This window comes from Ranitomeya variabilis, chromosome 5 (genome assembly GCF_051348905.1).
Source record: "Ranitomeya variabilis isolate aRanVar5 chromosome 5, aRanVar5.hap1, whole genome shotgun sequence".
NCBI classification, from domain to species: Eukaryota; Metazoa; Chordata; class Amphibia; order Anura; family Dendrobatidae; genus Ranitomeya; species Ranitomeya variabilis.
In genome coordinates, this window is record NC_135236.1 from 65697227 (window position 1) to 65717796 (window position 20570).

At 42.7% G+C, this 20570-nt stretch overlaps 1 protein-coding gene across 4 annotated transcripts in view; it reads left to right on the forward strand.

Annotated features, from left to right (window-relative positions):
• Positions 1–17339, forward strand: part of DPYSL2 (dihydropyrimidinase like 2) — a 104326-nt gene extending 86987 nt beyond the window's left edge. For 2 of the 4 annotated variants that reach the window (XR_013215539.1, XR_013215540.1), the window contains exons 7-15: positions 1856–1924; positions 4742–4862; positions 6397–6553; positions 9597–9738; positions 12435–12605; positions 12690–12869; positions 14772–14937; positions 15972–16794; positions 16898–17339. Coding sequence is in view for 2 of the 4 variants with exons in the window: in XM_077262124.1 (XP_077118239.1) it covers positions 1856–1924; positions 4742–4862; positions 6397–6553; positions 9597–9738; positions 12435–12605; positions 12690–12869; positions 14772–14937; positions 15972–16063 (1098 nt within the window). In the remaining 2 variants the exon portion in view is untranslated. Of the gene's footprint in view, positions 1–1855; positions 1925–4741; positions 4863–6396; positions 6554–9596; positions 9739–12434; positions 12606–12689; positions 12870–14771; positions 14938–15971 lie in introns of all 4 variants that reach the window. The other 2 variants (XM_077262124.1, XM_077262125.1) reach the window with 1 other exon arrangement.
• Positions 17340–20570: the final 3231 nt, after the last annotated feature.

A 20570-nucleotide genomic window follows, 5' to 3' on the forward strand; every position in this document is an offset into this window, starting at 1 on the left:
CCCCAGCCATGTAGGTATAGCCAACGCCCTGTCCCACCCCAGCCACGTAGGCATAGCCAACGCCCTGTCCCACCCCAGCCACGTAGGCATAGCCAACGCCCAGTCCCACCCCAGCCATGTAGGCATATTTAACGCTCTGTCCCACCCCAGCCACGTGGGCATAGCCAACGCCCTGTCCCACCCCAGCCACGTAGGCATAGCTAACACTGTCCCACCCCAGCCACGTGGGCATAGCCAACGCCCTGTCCCACCACAGCCATGTAGGCATATTTAACGCCCTGTCCCACCCCAACCACGTGGGCATAGCCAACGCCCTGTCCTGCTCCTAGCTGCTTTGTCAGAGCTGGGCGAAAAAGGTGTGAGAACACCAAAACTTGCAAAATTTAGCCCACAAAATTATGCAACTTTTCAATGCTTTTTTTTTTTTACGCCACTTTAAAAGCTTTGCTGAATCTTGTCCTATGAGCCTAAAAGAAGCTCCACTGTGGAAAGTGACAGATTAATAATTTTTTAATAAATATTTAAAGGGAGTCTGTCACCCAGAGGGTGTTGTGTTGATGTATGTGCTCTGTGTACTGGGTGGATTTGCAAACCCTAACGAGAAGCTATAATCAGAAAATGACTTTATTGTTTATTCAGGTTTTTGCATTTCATGTATTTTTTTAACGAGAATCTGTCTCCCCCCGGGACAATGATGACCTATTAATATGGGTATACAGGTAATAGAAATGTTACACTGGTCCTACCTGTCTGCCTCATATTAATGGTCTTGTTGCTGAGAAATGTTATATTCTGTGTTTATGCTAATGATTTCTTCCAGGCTGTCCTCATTGGAATACTACCCCCACCCATGAACGTCAGCTCTGGCCCCCGGAATCCTGCGCCCTGCACTCCCTCACAAATACATACCTCGTCCTCCCTTCTATGGGGGCTGCATTCAGATATCTTCTGCGCAGGCGCCTGTGACTTCCACTTCACTGACCAATAAGATGCTCTCTCCCATTTCCTCCCTGCATAGTCCTCGCTATGTACACATGGTTCCTAGCGATGACTGTGCAGGGAGGAAGTGGGGAGCATATTATCGGCGCACACACACCGGTGGTCACAGTGATGAGGTCTGTATTTCTGAGGGAGTGCAGGGCGCAGGCACGGGATTCGGGGGCCAGAACTGACATGCATGGGAGGGGGGTAAGTATTACAATGAGGACAGGGGGCACAGAGTTCTTCTAGGCACCGCACGCCCTGAAGCCTGGAAGAAATCATTAGCTTACAGACAGAATATAACAGTTTTTTAGCAACAAGACCATTAATATGAGGCATACAGGTAGGACTAGTGGAACATTTCTATTACCTGTATGCCCATATTAATAGGTCACTTACGTCCCGGGGGGAAGTGACCGATTCCTTTAAAAGATGCATGTAATGCAAAAACCTGAATAAACAATAAAGTCATTTTATGATGATACATTCTCGTATCATCATATCTCGTATTAGGGTTTGAAAATCCACCCAGTACACAGAGCACATACATCATCAACACAACGTGACACACTTATTTTGTAATTTTTACTTTGCAATCCTTTTATGAAAATAATAACTATATATATATATATATATGTATGTATGTATGTGTGTGTATGTGTGTATATATATGTATATATGTATGTATGTGTATATATATATATATATATATATATATATATATATATATATATATATATATATATATATATATATATAATTTAGATTGTTTTCTGATTTATATAAATTATTTGGATGACCTACATGTGAGTTCAGCTCTTACATCTGCATTTATTTTACAGTTTTCTTATGTGTTTTTTTTTTCTTGTTCCAGGAACAACTGAGGATCTTAGAACAAGGGATCACCGGCCCTGAGGGACACGTCCTGAGCCGACCAGAAGAAGTGAGTGAATCTTACCTGTAGACGTCAGTGTGCTGGAGGTGTGGATTTCTGATATTGGGGCGGTTACACAAATCTCTCTGAAGAACTACAGGTCCATACGTCACATTAGTAGCCCATTCATAACTGTGTGTACCCTGTACTGCCTTTTATCCTGTGTAATAAAGGCCTAATGCAGGACCCTTCTTTAATAATCATCTATGGATAATTTAGGTTCATTTAAGTAAAGACCTTTAAAGTGAATGTCACCAGAAAATCACCTCTCCTTTAACCCTTTACGATTAAATTTTTTTCCATTTTTTTTTTTCAAGACACATGGCCTGTTGAGAAATAGAAAGTGCAACCTGCGATATCTGCAGGTTGAGGTCAGTACTAATCAAAACAAATGCAACATATAACATGTCGGACATCTTCCGACATCAGAGCAGAACAGGAAAATCATAATGTTGAACCGGGTCAAATGTTGGATAGGAAAGGGTAAAATCAAGGTTAAATCGCCAGTCGCATTGTCATCATAGGCAGGATTACAATGAAAGGTAACACCATTCATTGTATATACAGTAGGTAACAGGGGAATGCACCATTCACAATAGGTGATGTCACAGCTCACCTCCTCCTCCTGTACAATGGCTGATAACACCTCTATATACAGTAGATAACACAAGATCCACCATTCACAATAGGTGATGTCACAGCTCACCTCCTCCTCCTGTACAATGGCTGATAACACCTCTATATACAGTAGATAACACAAGATCCACCATTCACAATAGGTGATGTCACAGCTCACCTCCTCCTCCTGTACAATGACTGATAACACCTCTACATACAGTAGATAATACAGGATCCACCATTCACAATAGGTGATGTCACAGCTCACCTCCTCCTCCTGTACAATGACTGATAACACAGCTATATACAGTAGATATCACAGGAGTCACCATTCACAATAGGTGATGTCACAGCTCACCTCCTCATGTACAATGACTGATAACACCTCTATATACAGTAGATAACACAGGATCCACCATTCACAATAGGTGATGTCACAGCTCACCTCCTCCTGTACAATGACTGATAACACCTCTATATACAGTAGATAATACAGGATCCACCATTCACAATAGGTGATGTCACAGCTCACCTCCTCCTCCTGTACAATGGCTGATAACACCTCTATATACAGTAGATAACACAAGATCCACCATTCACAATAGGTGATGTCACAGCTCACCTCCTCCTCCTCATGTACAATGACTGATAACACCTCTATATACAGTAGATAATACAGGATCCACCATTCACAATAGGTGATGTCACAGCTCACCTCCTCCTCCTCATGTACAATGACTGATAACACCTCTATATACAGTAGATAATACAGGATCCACCATTCACAATAGGTGATGTCACAGCTCACCTCCTCCTCCTGTACAATGACTGATAACACCTCTATATACAGTAGATATCACAGGAGTCACCATTCACAATAGGTGATGTCACAGCTCACCTCCTCATGTACAATGACTGATAACACCTCTATATACAGTAGATAATACAGGATCCACCATTCACAATAGGTGATGTCACAGCTCACCTCCTCCTCCTGTACAATGACTGATAACACCTCTATATACAGTAGATATCACAGGAGTCACCATTCACAATAGGTGATGTCACAGCTCACCTCCTCATGTACAATGACTGATAACATCTCTATATACAGTAGATAACACAGGATCCACCATTCACAATAGGTGATGTCACAGCTCACCTCCTCCTGTACAATGACTGATAACACCTCTATATACAGTAGATAACACAGGATCCACCATTCACAATAGGTGATGTCACAGCTCACCTCCTCCTCCTGTACAATGACTGATAACACCTCTATATACAGTAGCTACCACAGGATCCACCATTCACAATAGGTGATGTCACAGCTCACCTCCTCCTCCTCTCGTACAATGACTGATATCACCTCTATATACAGTAGATAACACAAGATCCACCATTCACAATAGGTGATGTCACAGCTCACCTCCTCCTGTACAATGACTGATAACACCTCTATATACAGTAGATAACATAGGATCCACCATTCACAGTAGGTGATGTCACAGCTCACCTGCTCCCCTTTCCTCCAGAATTACTTTTTCCCAAATTTGAGCAGGCTCAGTTTTTCACTTTTACACAAGTAAAAAGTTCAGTAATTACTACTAAAATCCCACAGTAAGTAGTACTCTAAATTATTTGGCCAGTGTGCACAATTTTATTTTATTTTTTTATTTTTGATGTAGAAAAAAAATTCTGAAATGTTTTAAAAAACAAAACCTGATTACAACCGGTCATTTCCTGATAAGATTTCATTTTAAACTATGTCCTGCTTCGGATGGCCTCTTTTGACAGAAGCACCGTATTCTAATCTCACCGATCCCTCATTGATCAACTGTAATCTGTAAGATAACCCTGAAGAAACAAGTGTTTAATTTCCCAACAGCGCCGCCACTGGGGGTTTCTGGAATTACACAGTTTCTTTAGGAGTAAGTGATCCACACAAGTATTTCCTGGATATGCTGGGTCCTCCAGAAGAAGCTGATGGTTCTAGCGGCGAATATTGTAATCTGTTTATAGTCGGGGGGGGAAAGGGGCCATCAGTCGTTGTGAATGTGGAGTTCCCCTTTAATTTCATGCATGTAAAACATTTTTTTATGAGGTTCACAAATGATAATTGGTGTGATTCTCTATTGATTGCACATCTATTAGCTGTGTATAGAAATGCTCCCAGTGTGTCTGATGGTTCCCATCCCTGTATAGGTGGAGGCAGAAGCCGTCAATCGCTCCATCACCATCGCCAACCAGACGAACTGTCCGCTCTATGTCACCAAGGTGATGAGCAAAAGCTCCGCCGAAGTGATCGCACAATCCAGGAAAAAGGGTGAGTGCCGAATAAAAGCACTTGAGGTCCTATGCCTGGAAGTCATGAGAATGGGGTCCTAAAGTCTCCTGGGTGAGTGAAGCGGTAGTGAGCATGTGCGACCACTGCTCCATCTACTGGCTATAGAAGTGGTGGTCGCACATGCTCACTACCGCTCCATTCATACAGGAAACAGAATATTGTTTTGTGTTTTTTTTTTATTTTATTTTTTTAATCATTTTTTTTTCTTTTTTTCTTATCTCTATATTAAAAATAAAAATGAGAAATCTTGCAATTTTCACACTGTTTTTAGACTCTAACTTAATGTAGTTTCAGGAAAATTCACGTGTACATTAGCCCCAATGACCAGAACCTGACCCTATTTTTAGATCTGAAGCATCTAATGAGCGTGTGCTAAAGTCATAGTGACGGGAGAAGGAGGAGGTGAGCTGTGATATCACCTATGCTGATTGGTGGATCCTGTGTTGTGAGCTGTGTATAGAGGAGTTATCGGTCATTGTAACTCTGAATCTGATGATAACGAGCCTGCTGAAAACTATTCCTGAATGGACAATGAGTGTGAATAATAAAATGGCCCCAATGGACAGTGTGAAAATTGCATACATATATATATGTATGTATGTATATATATATATATATATGTATGTATATATATATATATATATATATATATATATATATATATATATATATATATATATATATATATAATCTTATTTAATGCAGATAAAATGTTTTAATAAATCATTAACAAAATTATTTTAAAAATATATGTAACATAATATCCTGATTCAAACAGCAGGCCATTTTCTGATAAAGCATTCCCTTTACAGGGAATCAATAAGTTTTTGCTATGTAATCTGACAACCGTATGATGTAGGCTGGTTATTAAAAATACAGGGCAACCCCACGTCATTTAAAAAAAAAAAAAAATTATTTACTTATAGCACAAGCGGCTGCGGGTGAATGCTCCCGTGAGTCACCGCCTGATTCCACTGATGTATCACTTAGTTTACCGGGTGCAGCAATAACAATTTTCAATTCTGCAAATCTAGCAGAGCTCGAATGCTGAGCTCTGTGTAACCCCACCCACATCACTGATTGGCCGCTTCCTTTCAATATACAAAAAGCTGCCAATCAGTGATGGTGGTGTGGTTGGACTAAGAGGCACTAGGCACCTAGTCCTGTAGGGATAATCTCCAGCTGAGAAAACACTGATTGTATTGAAAAAGCAAAACACAGCCTAGTAAGTGACATATTGCTGGAATCAGGGTCTTTGCTTCTACATCGTGCTGCTCTCAGATTACATAGCAACAACCCGCTGACAGATTCCCCTGTATAAATGGCATAATTAATGCAAGACGTGATATTCTTCTAAGCCACATAGATATATTAGTGGATCACGTTGCTGGAAGTGCTGGTGCATAGTTTCCATCCATTTCTGGTGTAGCCCTGCCTCACCCAGACCCTGATGTCACAGGATCACCTTAATGCCGTAATGTTCACATGAGCCCGTTTTATTCCCTGGTGACAGGCGCTGTTGTGTATGGGGAGCCAGTCACTGCAAGTTTGGGTACCGACGGCTCCCACTACTGGAGCAAAAACTGGGCAAAAGCTGCAGCCTTTGTCACATCTCCGCCTCTGAGCCCCGATCCTAGTACTCCTGATTTTCTCAACTCCCTCCTAGCCTGGTGAGTGCCGCTCTCTGTGGAACAATAGTCCTGCCGTGCCCTGTCATACAAGGAATTGTCGTATTAAATGTGTTGTCCTCTGCGGATGGGCATTTTGAGTACGCAGCTCTCCGACGCTCGTGGAGTTTTGGCGGAGGATGGCGGAGGGGAGGTCACACAACAGGTGCTGAAACATTACAGTCCATGGGCCAACACATGTCAGCATTCCCTATTATTAATAACGGATCCTGTGTTATCAGATGTTTAGAACCCTGCCTCTGATGATAAGGAACCTGCTGAAAACTCTTCCTGAAAAGACAGGAATTATAAGTCTAAAATAATCCTGGCCGCCAGTGGAAATATTACAAGATTTAATTTTTAATACAGATCGTATGTAACTAAAGAATCCCAAAATAAAATGTATATTTTTTTTTTAAATGTAAAGTGGGGAAAATAAGTATTTGATACATTGGTGATTTTGCAAGTTTTCCCACCTACAAAGAACGGAGAGGTGTGTGATTTGTATCGTAGGTACACTTCACCTGTGGGAGACAGAACCTAAAGAAAATCCAGATAATCACTGTATGATTTTTACATTATTAATTTGCATGAAATAAGTATTTGATACAATAGAAAAACAGAACTTAATATTTGGTCCAGAAACCTTTGTTTGCAGTTACAGAGGTCAGACGTTTCCTGTAGATCTTGACCAAGTTTGCACACACTGCAGCAGGGATTTTGGCCCCCTCCTCCATACAGATCTTCTCCAGATCTTTCAGGTTTCGGCACTGTCGCTGGGTAACATTGAGTTTCAGCTCCCGCCAAAGATTTTCTATTGGGTTCAGGCCTGGAGACTTTCTACACCATTCCAGGACCTTGAAATGCTTCTTATGGAGCCACTCCTTAATTGCCCTGGCTGCGTGTGTGTTTTGGGTCATTGTCCTGCTGGAAGACCCAGTCGCGACCCATCTTCAATGCTCTTACTGAGGGAAGGAAGTTGTTAGCTGAAATCTCGAGATAAATGACACCATCAATCCTTCCTTCAGTACAGTGCAGTCGTCCTGTCCCCTTTGCAAAAAAAAAAAGCACCCCAAAGTATGATGTTTCCCCCACCATGCTTCATGCTTGGGACAGTGTTCTTGGGGTTGTGCTCATCCTTCTTTCTCCAATACGGCGAGTGGAGTTGATACGAAAAAGTTCTATTTTGGTCTCATCTGACCACATGATCTACTCCCATGCCTCCTTTGGATCATCCAGTTGGTCATTGGTGAACTTCAAATGGGCCTGGACATGTGCTGGGACCTTACATGTCCTGCAGGATTGTAATCCATGACAGCGTAGTGTGTTAGTAACAGTAATGTTTCAGACTGTGGTCCTAGCTCTCTTCAGGTCATTGACCGGGTCTTCCTGTGTAGTTCTGGGCTGATTTCTGACCGTTCTCGGAATCCTTCTTATCCCACAAGGCGAGATCCTGCATGGAGCCCCAGACTGAGGAAGATTAACATTTTACCTTGTGTTTCTTCCATTTCCTAATAATTGCACCGACAATTGTTGCCTTCTCACCAATTGATTGAGTGTTTGTATAGGTGTCTTTCATACAGGTAACGAGTTCAAACAAGTGCAATTAATACAGGTAATGAGTGCAGAGTAGGAGGCTTCTTAAATAAAAACTAACAGGTCTGTGAGAGCCAGAGTTCTTGCTGATTGATAGGTGATCAAATACTTATTTAATGCAATAAAATGCAAATTAATTATGTAAAAATCATACAATGTGATTTTTATGGATTTCTTTTTTTTTAGAGATTTTGTCTCTCACAGTTGGTGTACCTACGATAAAAATTACAGACCTCTCCATTCTTTGTAGATGGGAAAACTTGCAAAATCGGCAGCGTGTCAAATACTTATTTTCCCCACTGTAGATATAACACAAAAACCTAAATGTGTTTTTTTTTTCAATTAAGCTTTTTTACCTTATTACTGTAAATCATTCAAAAAAAATCTTGCAGTTTTCTCGCTAACCACTAAGTCTAATAGTAGACTTCTGAAAGAAGCCTATAGTCCAAAAATTAACTCCTATATAAGTGAGAGCCTAAAATATCATAAGGGTTACCCCATTTTATTCAGAAAGATATATTTAAATTTGGTGCAATGTAATGCACAAAATGAAAACAATAATAAAGAGATTAAGAGGCATTATAATTAAAAATACCCTACTTCATCTGGAAACGCGCGTCGTGGTCTGAGATGGGAGCTAATATGGTAACACGTTCTTTTTTTTATCTCTGGGTATGTCTGATTGTAATGCATCTTTATCTGTTCACTAGTGATTTATTTTGTGCATTCCATTTCACCAAATTGCGATATATCTCTCAGAATTGTATTGTAATAAGCTTTGTGGATATACATATGTGCCTATACATACCTGTGGTGACGGGTTTCTATTATACTCTTCCTCTGATTGTTCCACTCCTGGTTTTGGCTTACAAATGCTGAGGTAAAATACTGTCAAATACTGAACGTGTGAACGTGGCCTTATGACATTCGGTGGCTACCCTTAACATTGGTTTCTTACCTTCTTTATTTTGTGTCTCTCATCGGACTCCCTTTACTTTTATCGTTTCTTGATTTTAATTATTTATAGTTATTTTTATTGCATTGCTGTGTATTACTGTTTGCATACATTGGTCTGATATCGGATTAAATTGGAGTAATGCTTGTGTGAAATTTTAATGTTAGACTTCTACTACCTTTTCCTCAGGGGGATGTTAGTAGCAATAGACTGGCTCGGTTTGGTTTTTATCAGAGTACTGGACGTGCTCTAATCTGGACGTAGTGAAGGGAGGGAACGTACGTGAGCTGTAACTTCACCTGTTGGTGGATTAAGTGTTATCCTCTATATATAGAAGTGTTATCTGTAATTTTCACTATGGTCTGTGATGATAATGAGACTCCTGAAAAGTCTCCTGTGCAGAACAGGGAAGTATGAGGGTCTGTTTATGCAGGTTATTCTTCTTTGAAGAGGTTTAGTTAAAATGAGTGCTAATATTTGTTTGTTGTTTCCCAGCGGTGACCTGCAGGTTTGCGGGAGCGCACACTGCACTTTTAACACGGCTCAGAAAGCTGTTGGAAAAGACAATTTTACAATAATTCCAGAAGGGACCAATGGAGCTGAAGAGAGGATGAGTATCGTGTGGGACCGGGCTGTGGTGGGTATTCATATATGCCAAAGGTTTCTCTGCCGTAATAGTGAAGCAAAGAGAGGAGAAGGTGACAGTGGGAGATTTTCTGTAGTAAAAATGGCGGACCTTTCTTCTTGTCTGTTCATAGTTTTTGTCTCACCATAATGTGCTCCACTTTTAATATAGAAATTGCCAAAAAAATGCACCCAAAAGCTGAGACTTTCAACACTTTTGCCTTTTCCGCTCGAATGTGAATTCGAAGCAAAAAATTCGAATATTGGTGCAAAATAGACCAGCTTGCAGGTTTTGTTAAAAATTATCCAGATGTATTAACAGCTTGAGACTGTTGAATAAAGGTGCCTCTTTTTTAGACTACGTGGTCAATATTTGCACTCTCTAAAAGTAAATGTTCGTTATTGCTTCTTGAAGGGTTGACCAAAATGACATTTAAAAGGGGTTGTCCCAACTTCTTAAATGGTTTTGGAAAGTTCTTATAAAAACAAGAAACTTTGCTCTTTATATATAATTAAAAATCCTCTTTGTTTTAAAAACCGCAGGGTTTCTCAATCCTATAGCTTAATGCTCTTTGCCTAGGTCAATGGCCACCTCTACATTCTCTTGGCGGCGGCCGGTCTCCTTGGCAGCGAAGGCAGACTTTACGGGAAGCCAGCTGTCAATCAGTATGGCGTCGGCAGTTACGCCCTGTCGACAGATCAGCCTTTGTACCGTTTTTTTTTTTTGTCAATTCATAATTCAGCTTGCACTCTTTTTTTTTTTTTTTTTTTTTTTTGAAGTCTATTATATATATCTGTGCTTTTTGTTTTTTTATTCTTTATTTTTTTTTTATAGGGTGAGTTTTTAATGATTTGATGTGTTTTCAGCTGACTAATCAATGGCAACTTTTTAAAAAGTCACAAAATGTGGCGCAACTCTACACCAGCCGGCCCCTGGTGTAGTTATATGCATCTTTAAAAAAAATCAAAAAAAAAATCAACATATTGATAAAAATACGACTTTTTGTTCTTGTTGCAAAAATGGATAATGAATGGAAAAACGCTAATTGGCGCCATATTTACGAGCAGCGTGTGCCATTTTGATGAATTTGTTGCAGTAAAAGTCATTGAATACCACAAGACAAAAAAAAAGTGACTGCAGATTTGTGATTCCTCGCATCGTGTGTACTGTGCACTGTGAGAATTCTCCATGGCCGGGAGCTGGTGGTCATGTGACTGCAAGAATGCGATTTGCTTAAGGTACCTTCACACTAAACGATATCGCTAGCGATCCGTGACGTTGCAGCGTCCTGGCTAGCGATATCGTTTAGTTTGACACGCAGCAGCGATCAGGATCCTGCTGTGATGTCGCTGGTCGTTGAATAAAGTCCAGAACTTTATTTGGTCGTCAGACCGGCGTGTATCGTTGTGTTTGACACCAAAAGCAACGATACCAGCGATGTTTTACACTGGTAACCAGGGTAAATATCGGGTTACTAAGCGCAGGGCCGCGCTTAGTAACCCGATGTTTACCCTGGTTACCAGTGTAAAAGTAAAAAAAACAAACAGCACATACTCACCTTCGCGTCCCCCGGCGTCCGCTTCCCACACTGACTGAGCGCCGTAAAGTGAAAGTGAAAGTACAGCACAGCGGTGACGTCACCGCTCTGCTGTTAGGGCCGGCGCTCAGTCAGTGCAGGAAGCGGACGCCGGGGGACGCGAATGTAAGTATGTACTGTTTGTTTTTTTTACATTTTACGCTGGTAACCAGGGTAAACATCGGGTTACTAAGCGCGGCCCTGCGCTTAGCAACCCAATGTTTACCCTGGTTACCCGGGGACCTCGGCATCGTTGGTCGCTGGAGAGCGGTCTGTGTGACAGCTCCCCAGCGATCAAACAGCGACGCTGCAGCGATCGGCATCGTTGTCTGTATCGCTGCAGCGTCGCTTAATGTGAAGGTACCTTTACTTCTGGCCACATTCCGACTAGACGTGTCTGGCCTCCCTCGATTCACGTCTAGTTGGAATGTGACCGTCTGTATGCAAATCGAGCTTGCGGTCACATTTTCCGCTCCGTTTCCGGCGCCGGAGAATTGTGACAGCATACACGGTGCATGCTGTGTGGAGTCACAGGACTTGAGCCCCAAATCTGAACCACCACTTTATTAATTTTTTGCTATGTGATGATCACTTCAATCAGTATTCTGCTCGCCTAAGGATACTTATCATTAGTGATTCCCTGTTACTCTTGTTCCAACAATCCCTCCGAGTTTCCATACTTCCTGGTTGGTCCAGACAGCAATGTAACCTCTGCAGCCAATCGCTGGCTAGTGCAGTAACCACTGCGGCCAGTGATTGGCTGCAGCGGTCACATATCTGCCAGAATCAGGGAAAAACCACAAAACCTGTTCCGCCCGGCCTGACCTGTGCTGTGGTTACATGCCCAGTAGAAGGTACAGAGGCTGGCAGGGTGCTGTTCACTTGGATCCATTCATAGACTCCATGATAACCAGGGACATAAGTCCCTATTGTAGTGCAGTCTCAGGCTTTGGGCCTGTCACTTCAAATGAGCCGATCTCTGGATAGACGTAAGATATTAACAAACCGTTTTCCCGTTTTGTGTTCACTGAAAAGACTTTTGTATTACGTCGGCAGTAAGAGACCCAGAGGTCTTGTTGGGGGTGTGGGCTTTTTAGTATTTCGGCATTAAAGTTTTGTTTTTTGACTTTAGGTGACTGGAAAAATGGATGAAAACCAGTTTGTTGCGGTCACCAGTACCAATGCTGCCAAAATCTTCAACCTGTACCCTCGAAAAGGCCGCATTGCGGTGGGATCTGACGCCGATCTGGTGATCTGGGATCCAGATAGCGTAAGAACGATCTCGGCCAAAACTCACAACAGTGTAAGGACATTTCCGGGTATTTTTTGTGGAGGAAAGTCCTGGTAGATTTCTCAGTCCCGGAACTTTCGTTCTGTGTCATTGCAGTCAGTGGAGTACAATATCTTCGAAGGGATGGAGTGCCGCGGAGGTCCTCTGGTGGTCATCAGCCAAGGAAAGATCGTTCTCGAGGACGGCAACCTCCATGCCACCGAGGGATCTGGACGCTACATTCCCAGGAAACCGTTCCCAGACTTCGTGTACAAGAGGATCAAGGCCCGAAGCCGGGTGAGTGCATCAACTATTAAAGGAGAAATCCACCTGTGGTCGAGATCTGAGACCTGTTCAGTGCAGAAGTATTTCGATTGCTATTTTAAGCACTACACCCATTTTATTTTGGTAATTTGTGGGGTCCTCAAGAAGGGAAGTAACATCATGGCTTTTTTTTTCTCCTTTCATAGAGAGAAAATATGATGTTTAATATTGCAGTAAATTAATTTGTAAAGTGACAGCTTACCAGTGTTTCGCTATAAGGGCTTGCCTACACTAGTGCATGAAAAATCGTCCCATTGCCATCTCGGAGAGTGGGACGATTTTTTTTCTCACTTGTCATCCTTGTGCTGTCCATATACAATCCGCAGCTATTAATATTAATCATTTACAGCCGTTTACCGTTTCCCATCTTACAGAATTGTAATGTATCCAAGAAAAATCAGATCCTGTACTGATGGTCCTTATGGCATCCGATTTTTGTTGGGTTTTTTTCTCACGCATTAAATTTGTGAATAAAATGCATATCTGAGAAAAAATAATCAGCCCGCCACTGTCTCATTGAATAGGATTAGTATGAGCGTTAATCAGGCTATGTTCACACGGTGTGTTTTTTGCTGCGTTTTTTAATGCAAACTTTAAGCTGAATTTTACAATACCAGCAAACGCTATGAGATTTCATAAATCGCATTTTCTTTATTCCTGAGTGAATTGGAAAATTGCTGCGTTTTTGAAAGAAGCAGCACGCCTCTTCTTCCAGCATTTTTCCAGCAATGAGTAGTGCAAAAGTGCAGCAATAAACGCAGATATCAGGTTTTGCTGCGTTTTTTATGCCAAAACCTAAGGAAATGGCATCATGTGTTTGTTTTTTTTTCACGCGACTGTGGTCGTGCATGGGACTGCAACTCATCCAGTTCACTTGGTCAGGATATTCAGCACGGTTAGTGATAATAGAAGCCATTTATTAATAATTCTGAAAAAGTGCTTTTATCAGCACAAAACAGGGAGTGATAGAATATAGAACGAGGATGACTTGTGGTTTATAATCATTAGGTAGAATCTTAGTATGATTCTAGTGTTAGGATCTTGGAGATGGGACTAAACCTCTATCTCAATATGTAGTAGGTGTAATAATATTAGCAGATGCCTCTAATTAGGAATCTAGTATAGTTCTTCTGATTACCTATGTCTCTTTCTCCATGTGCAGGGCATTGCAGCAGCTTAGGTATCCATGGTTACGGCCACTGATATGACGACAGTTAGTTGTTAGTGATCGTAAACATGGACACCTAATCAACTGTAATGCCCTGTACATGGGGTAAGCGACATAGAAAATCTGAAAAACTGTACTACATTTCTAATTGGAGGTATCTGCTAACATCATTATTACATCTACTACATATTGGGATAGGATCTTGGAGATGGGAATACCCTTTTAACTTAGGGTAGCAAAAATCTGACAACAGATTCTATCTGAGAGCATCATGATGTAGGGGCAGAGGCCCCGATTCCAGTGATGTCACTTACTGTTTATCTGCTTCAGATCTAGCAGTTTTCTGAAAGCTGAGCCCTGTATAACCCCGCCCACACCACTGATTGGCAGCTTTTTGTTTACACTGTGCATAGGCAGAAAGCTGCCAATCAGTAGTTTGGGCATAGTTGGACTACTTGCCAACAGTCCTCTACTGATATTCTCATTCTGACAAAACACTGATTTTATAAAAAAAATAAACCACTACAGCAAGCAGCCCAGTAAGTGACACATCGCTGGAATATCCGGGTCTCTGCCCCTACATAATGATGCCTTAGATTATATGGCAAGAACTTTTATTATGAGTGGCCTGTAGGAGTGGAAAGTAGGCGGATAAGGTGTAGGATAGTCTGAGGACCTTGTGATAAGTGATGTTGTACTGTCTCCAGCTTGCTGAGCTGCGAGGAGTTCCACGTGGCCTGTATGATGGACCTGTCTGTGAAGTCTCCGTGACTCCAAAAGCCGTAACACCTGCTTCTTCTGCCAAGACATCACCTGCCAAACAGCCAGCGCAGCCCATAAGGAACCTCCACCAGTCTGGATTCAGCCTGTCAGGTGACTTCTTGCATTTCACTTTTGCATTAAGGTGTCTTTATTTTTTATTCGCTTCTTAAATGCAAAACTTAAAGGGAACCTGTCACCTGAATTTGGCGGGACCAGTTTTGGGTCACATGGGCGGGGTTTTCGGGTGTTTGATTCACCCTTTCCTTACCCGCTGGCTGCATGCTGGCCGCAATATTGGATTGAAGTTCATTCCCTGTCCTCCGGAGTACACGCCAGCGCAAGGCAATATTGCCTTGTGCAGGTGTGTACTACGGAGGACACAGCATGAACTTCAATCCAATATTGCGGCCAGCATGGAGCCAGCGGGTAAGGAAAGGGTGAATCAAACACCCGAAAACCCCGCCCATATGACCCAAAACTGGTCCCGCCAAATTCAGGTGACAGGTTCCCTTTAAGGAACATTCGTAATATGATAAATGGGTAAAAACACGAAAAGTTTGCAATTCACATGTTACTATAATCCTTTCTGTTCTCTCAGAATGGAGGGATTTTTTATTTTATAGTTCACTACCCGTTGCCCAGGTTACCGGCCACCGCTGCAGTTTTATGGTCTCTTAGGCAATGCAATTCTATTACATAGGTTTGTGTCAGAAGCAGCGGCAAAGTCTTTCTATATCGAGTCCCCTCTTCACTTCTCTTAATCTTGGAAAAGTAGTGAGCTTCAGGAGATTGTGTCAGGAAGATCACAGAGTGGAGAGGGAGGAAAGCATCCAAGTGTTCAGGGAGGGCAGATCATTCCTGTGTTAGAGTATAGATAGGGAGGAAAGCACTTATTTCAGACTGTGCAGGGAGGGAGAGGAAGATCACACACTTCTTTGCATCTACTGATCCCACTCTTGTTCAAAGAAAAACGTCTTCTCCTTTGTCCTCCTTTACAAAAATCAAAGAGTTGTCTGGTGCTCCTCACTATTGCCCAATGTGTAGATGCGACATGTGCGCCGCTCACCTTCCGAAGCCGAAGGGGTGCCGGATGACCCTTTTTAAGCACAGTTTATCTAATGCCTTATCTTGCTTTCTTCCTGCAGGAGCACAGGTCGATGACAACGTCCCCCGTCGCACTACTCAGCGCATAGTGGCGCCTCCTGGTGGCCGTGCCAACATCACCAGCTTAGGCTAGACCCAAACTAATTCTCCTGCCCCAAGGATTCCAGTTCCTTTTTTTTCTCCAAGATTTACCGATTCCTGGCATTTTTTTTTTAATCTTGGGGGCAGTGACTTTTCTAGGAGCAGATCTAGGAGACACCGGAGTGTGCCGTCGCTCATACACACCTATGTACGTATATGTACCCGAATACATATACACGGATGTAAAATGGCGCCCGCAGTGAGTTCATTGCGGGAATCGGTTGGTATGTTTGCATGAGTGTGTGGGCAGAATCGGGATGAGTTAGGGAGCCCCCTCAAGACCTGTCCTTCCTAGTGACCATTCCTCGCCCTCTTTTGAACTCGTCGACCCCCACCACACACCCACCCGGTCTTTCTTTTGTACGTAAGTGAACGGTCCCCCCTTACAGAAAACATCTCGGTCTTGCTACAGTCAGGATTTAGGATTATACATCTCTGTGAGAAAATAAATCGGTGCGTAGAAGAAGATACGTCCATCATCTACTAAAATCAGGACGGAAATACAATTTATTTTTTTTTTAAATTGATTTTATCGGGCGAGGTCGAGGCGCGTACCTCATGTCGTCACTTAATTCAAGGCTGATACGACTCAGACCCTGACGCAAGACTTAAAGGGGTATTCCCATCTCCAAGATCCCATCCCAATATGTAGTAGGTGTAATAATAATAATATTAGCAAATACCTTCTGTTAGCGATGTAGTATAGTTCTTCTGATTCACTAGGTAGCTTACCCCATGTGCAGGGCATGGCAGTGGCTTAGGTATCCACAGTTACGACCACTCATATAGTGACAGTTGTTAGGGGTCGTAATCGTAAATATGTAAGCTACTGCCATGCCCTGTACATGGGGTAAGTGACATAACTAATCAGAAGAACTGTACTACGTTGCTAATTTGAGGTATTTGCTAATATTATCATTGCATCTACTACATATTGTGATGGGATTTCAGCTTTAAGGCTGAACGACAGCGGAAACCTCCTAGGTGTGCGGGTGTAGGGGTACAGAGGGACCCTCCGGGGCTGACATTGCAGGGTAGATGTTCCATACAAGCAGTTTTAACCCATTGTGGGATTTGTGGTTGTGTTCCTGAGTGCAGGAGATGTCGTGCTTATGCTAATAAATGTGTCTAGAATGAAAAATGTGCTCTCTCCGATGTCTTAAATAGCAAAAGAGATAAGTCTTGTGTCTTCCCCTCTCCCCTGTAAACACTGTGTTCTTATTTCTTATCACAGGATCCACTAATAAAATGTTGTGCTTTCAACAATGCTTCTGGCGTGTCACTCCTAATCGGCGGTGTTCACACTATAATCCACGACTGGGCATCAAAATGTACTAGGCCTCATGCCTGTGTTTGTTTCCCATAGCAACCAATGGGAATTCAGCTTTAATTTCTTAAACGGCTTTGGTGGAATGAAAGCTGTGCCGTGATTGGTTGTCTACAAGCAACAAACACCAGCTTTAAAAAAAAAACCCTCTTTGTTCCTGTTTAAACCTATAATTTTACCAGAGCAGTTTAAGAAATGAAAGCTGCTCTTTGACTGGTTGCTACGGCAACACAGACATTTTTGCTTCTTTAGACGTGTATGATAAATGTCCCTGTCTTTTTTTAATGTTTGCCTTTGCTGCTCATAGCAACCAATCACAGCGCAGCTTTCATTTTACCAGAGCAGTTTAAAAAATGAAAGGTTCATTCTGATTGGTTGCTAAGAGCAACAAAGACATTTTTTTTTCTTTGACAGTTTTGAATTATATTAGTTTTTTTTTCAATATTTAAGGGCTATTCCCGTCTCTAAGATCCTATCCCAATTTGTACTAGGTGTAATAATAGCAAATAACTCCAATTGGAGATTTAGTATAGTTCTCCTGATTCGCTATGTTGCTTACCCCATGTGCGGTAGCACATTTTTAGGGTGACCTTTTGTTGTGACCACCCTGAGGCCCACCTATGCAATAATCATGCTGAATAATCATCACCTGGATAGGTCACACCTGTGAGGAGACCGGATTATCACGGCAGAGGAGAAGATCCTGCTAACAAAGATTTAGACAAAATTGGGAATATTTGTGAGAAAAAGGCCTTTTGTCTCCATAGAAAAAGTCTTAGATCTTTGAGTTCTGCTGATGAGAAACTGTACTGGATAAAAATGAAAAAAAAAAAAAAATCAATTGTAAGACAATATGACCAGGAAAAAATAAAATATAGAGGTGTTTACATAGAAATGTTCAAAATGAAACCCCTGGAAAGCTAATATTTAGCATCCTATCATGTAATAGAAGAAAAGAAGAATTGCAAGCAAAAGAATGAGGTATAGAAAGCAATATGCACTATCCCTGGCTGCAGCACAGGAGACCCAGGCTGGGATTCCTTAGAAAACCGGTAGATGGCAGCCTGTCATTAAGAGGAGGACAGGAAATAGAAAGGGGCCACAAAGGGTCTACGGTGAAAAAAAAATGGTCTGATACCGTGTTAGCCTGCTGAAAAAAAGATTGTTCTCAGTGGGAAAAACAAATAATCTCGGTAGTTATGATGCCTTTTAATGGTTAACAAAAATAAAATAAGTCAGGTTACAATTACAAAGCAAGCTTTCCGGACTTCTTAGGTCTTCTCCTCAGGCATGTATTACAAAGTATCTGGAAAAAAAACCCACAAAAAAAGGCACGGCATAATGAATGGACATTTAACCCCTTCCCGACCTTTGACGCCACGTAGGCGTCATGAAAGTCGGTGCCAATCCGACCCATGACGCCTATGTGGCGTCATGGAATGATCGCGTCGCTGCAGAGCGGGTGAAAGGGTTAACTCCGATTTCACCCGATCTGCAGAGACAGGGGGAGTGGTACTTCAGCCCAGGGGGGTGGCTTCACCCCCCCCACGTGGCTACGATCGCTCTGATTGGCTGTTGAAAGTGAAACTGCCAATCAGAGCGATTTGTAATATTTCACCTAAAAAACTGGTGAAATATTACAATCCAGCCATGGCCGATGCTGCAATATCATCGGCCATGGCTGGAAATACTGAAGTGACCCCCCCCCCCCACCCCACCGATCGCCCCCCCAAGCCACCGATCTGTCCCGTAGTCCCCTCCGACCTGTGCTCCGCTCCCTCGTCCTCCTGTCCGCTCCCCCCCTGCTCCTATGTCACCCCCCCCGTGCTCCGACGCCCCCCCCCCCGTGCCCCGATCTCCCCCCCCCCTTATACTTACCGAGGCTCCCGGTGCCCGTCCGCCTCCTCCATGGGCACCGCCATCTTCCAAAATGGCGGGCACATGCTCAGTGCGCCCGCCGAATCTGCTGGCCGGCAGATTCATTACAAAGTACATTTTGATCGCTGTGGTAGGTTCTATCACAGCGATCAAAATAAAAAAAATAATAAATAAACCCCCCCCTTTATCCCTTTATCACCCCCATAGGTAGGGACAATAATAAAATAAAGAAAATATTTTTTTTTCTTTTTCCACTAGGGTTAGGGTTAGAACTAGGGTTAGAACTAGGGTTAGGGTTACGGGTAGGGTTAGGGGTAGGGTTAGGGTTATGGCATGTGCACTCAGTGCGGATTTGGCTGCGGATTGGCCGCGGATCCGCAGCGGATTGGCCGCGGATCCGCAGCGGATTGGCCGCTGTGAATTCGTAGCAGTTTTCCATCAGGTTTACAGTACCATGTACACCTATGGAAAACCAAATCCGCTGTGCCCATGGTGCGGAAAATTCCGTGCAGAAACGCTGCGTTGTATTTTCCGCAGCATGTCAATTCTTTGTGCGGATTCCTCAGCGTTTTACACCTGTTCCTCAATAGGAATCCGCAGGTGAAATCCGCACAAAAAAACACTGGAAATCTGCTGTAAATCCGCAGGTAAAACGCAGTGCCTTTTACCTGCAGATTTTTCAAAAATCGTGCGGAAAAATCTCACACGAATCCGCAACGTGGGCACATAGCCTTAGGGTTAGGGTTGGAATTAGAGTTAGGGTTGGAATTAGGGCTAGTTTTGGAAATAGGGTTAAGATTAGGCTTGTGGTTAGGGTTACGGATAGGGTTAGGGGTGCGTTGGGATTACAGTTGTGGTTAGGGTTGGGATTAGGGTTAGGGTTGGGATTAGGGTTAGGATTAGGGTTGGAATTAGGGTTACGGGTGTGTTTCGGTTAGGGGTGTGTTGGGGTTAGGGTTGTGATTAGGGTTATGGCTACAGTTGGTGTTGGGGTTAGTGTTGAAGTTAGAATTGAGGGGTTTCCACTGTTTAGGCACATCAGGGGTCTCCAAACGCAACATGGCGCCACCATTGATTCCAGCCAATCTTGCGTTCAAAAAGTCAAATGGTGCTCCCTCCCTTCCAAGCCCCGACATGCGCCCAAACAGTGGTTTACCCCCACATTTGGGGTACCAGCGTACTCAGGACAAACTGGGCAACAACTGTTGGGGTCCAATTTCTCCTGTTACCCTTGCAAAAATAAAAAATTACTTGCTAAAACATAATTTTTGAGGAAAACAATTATTTTTTATTT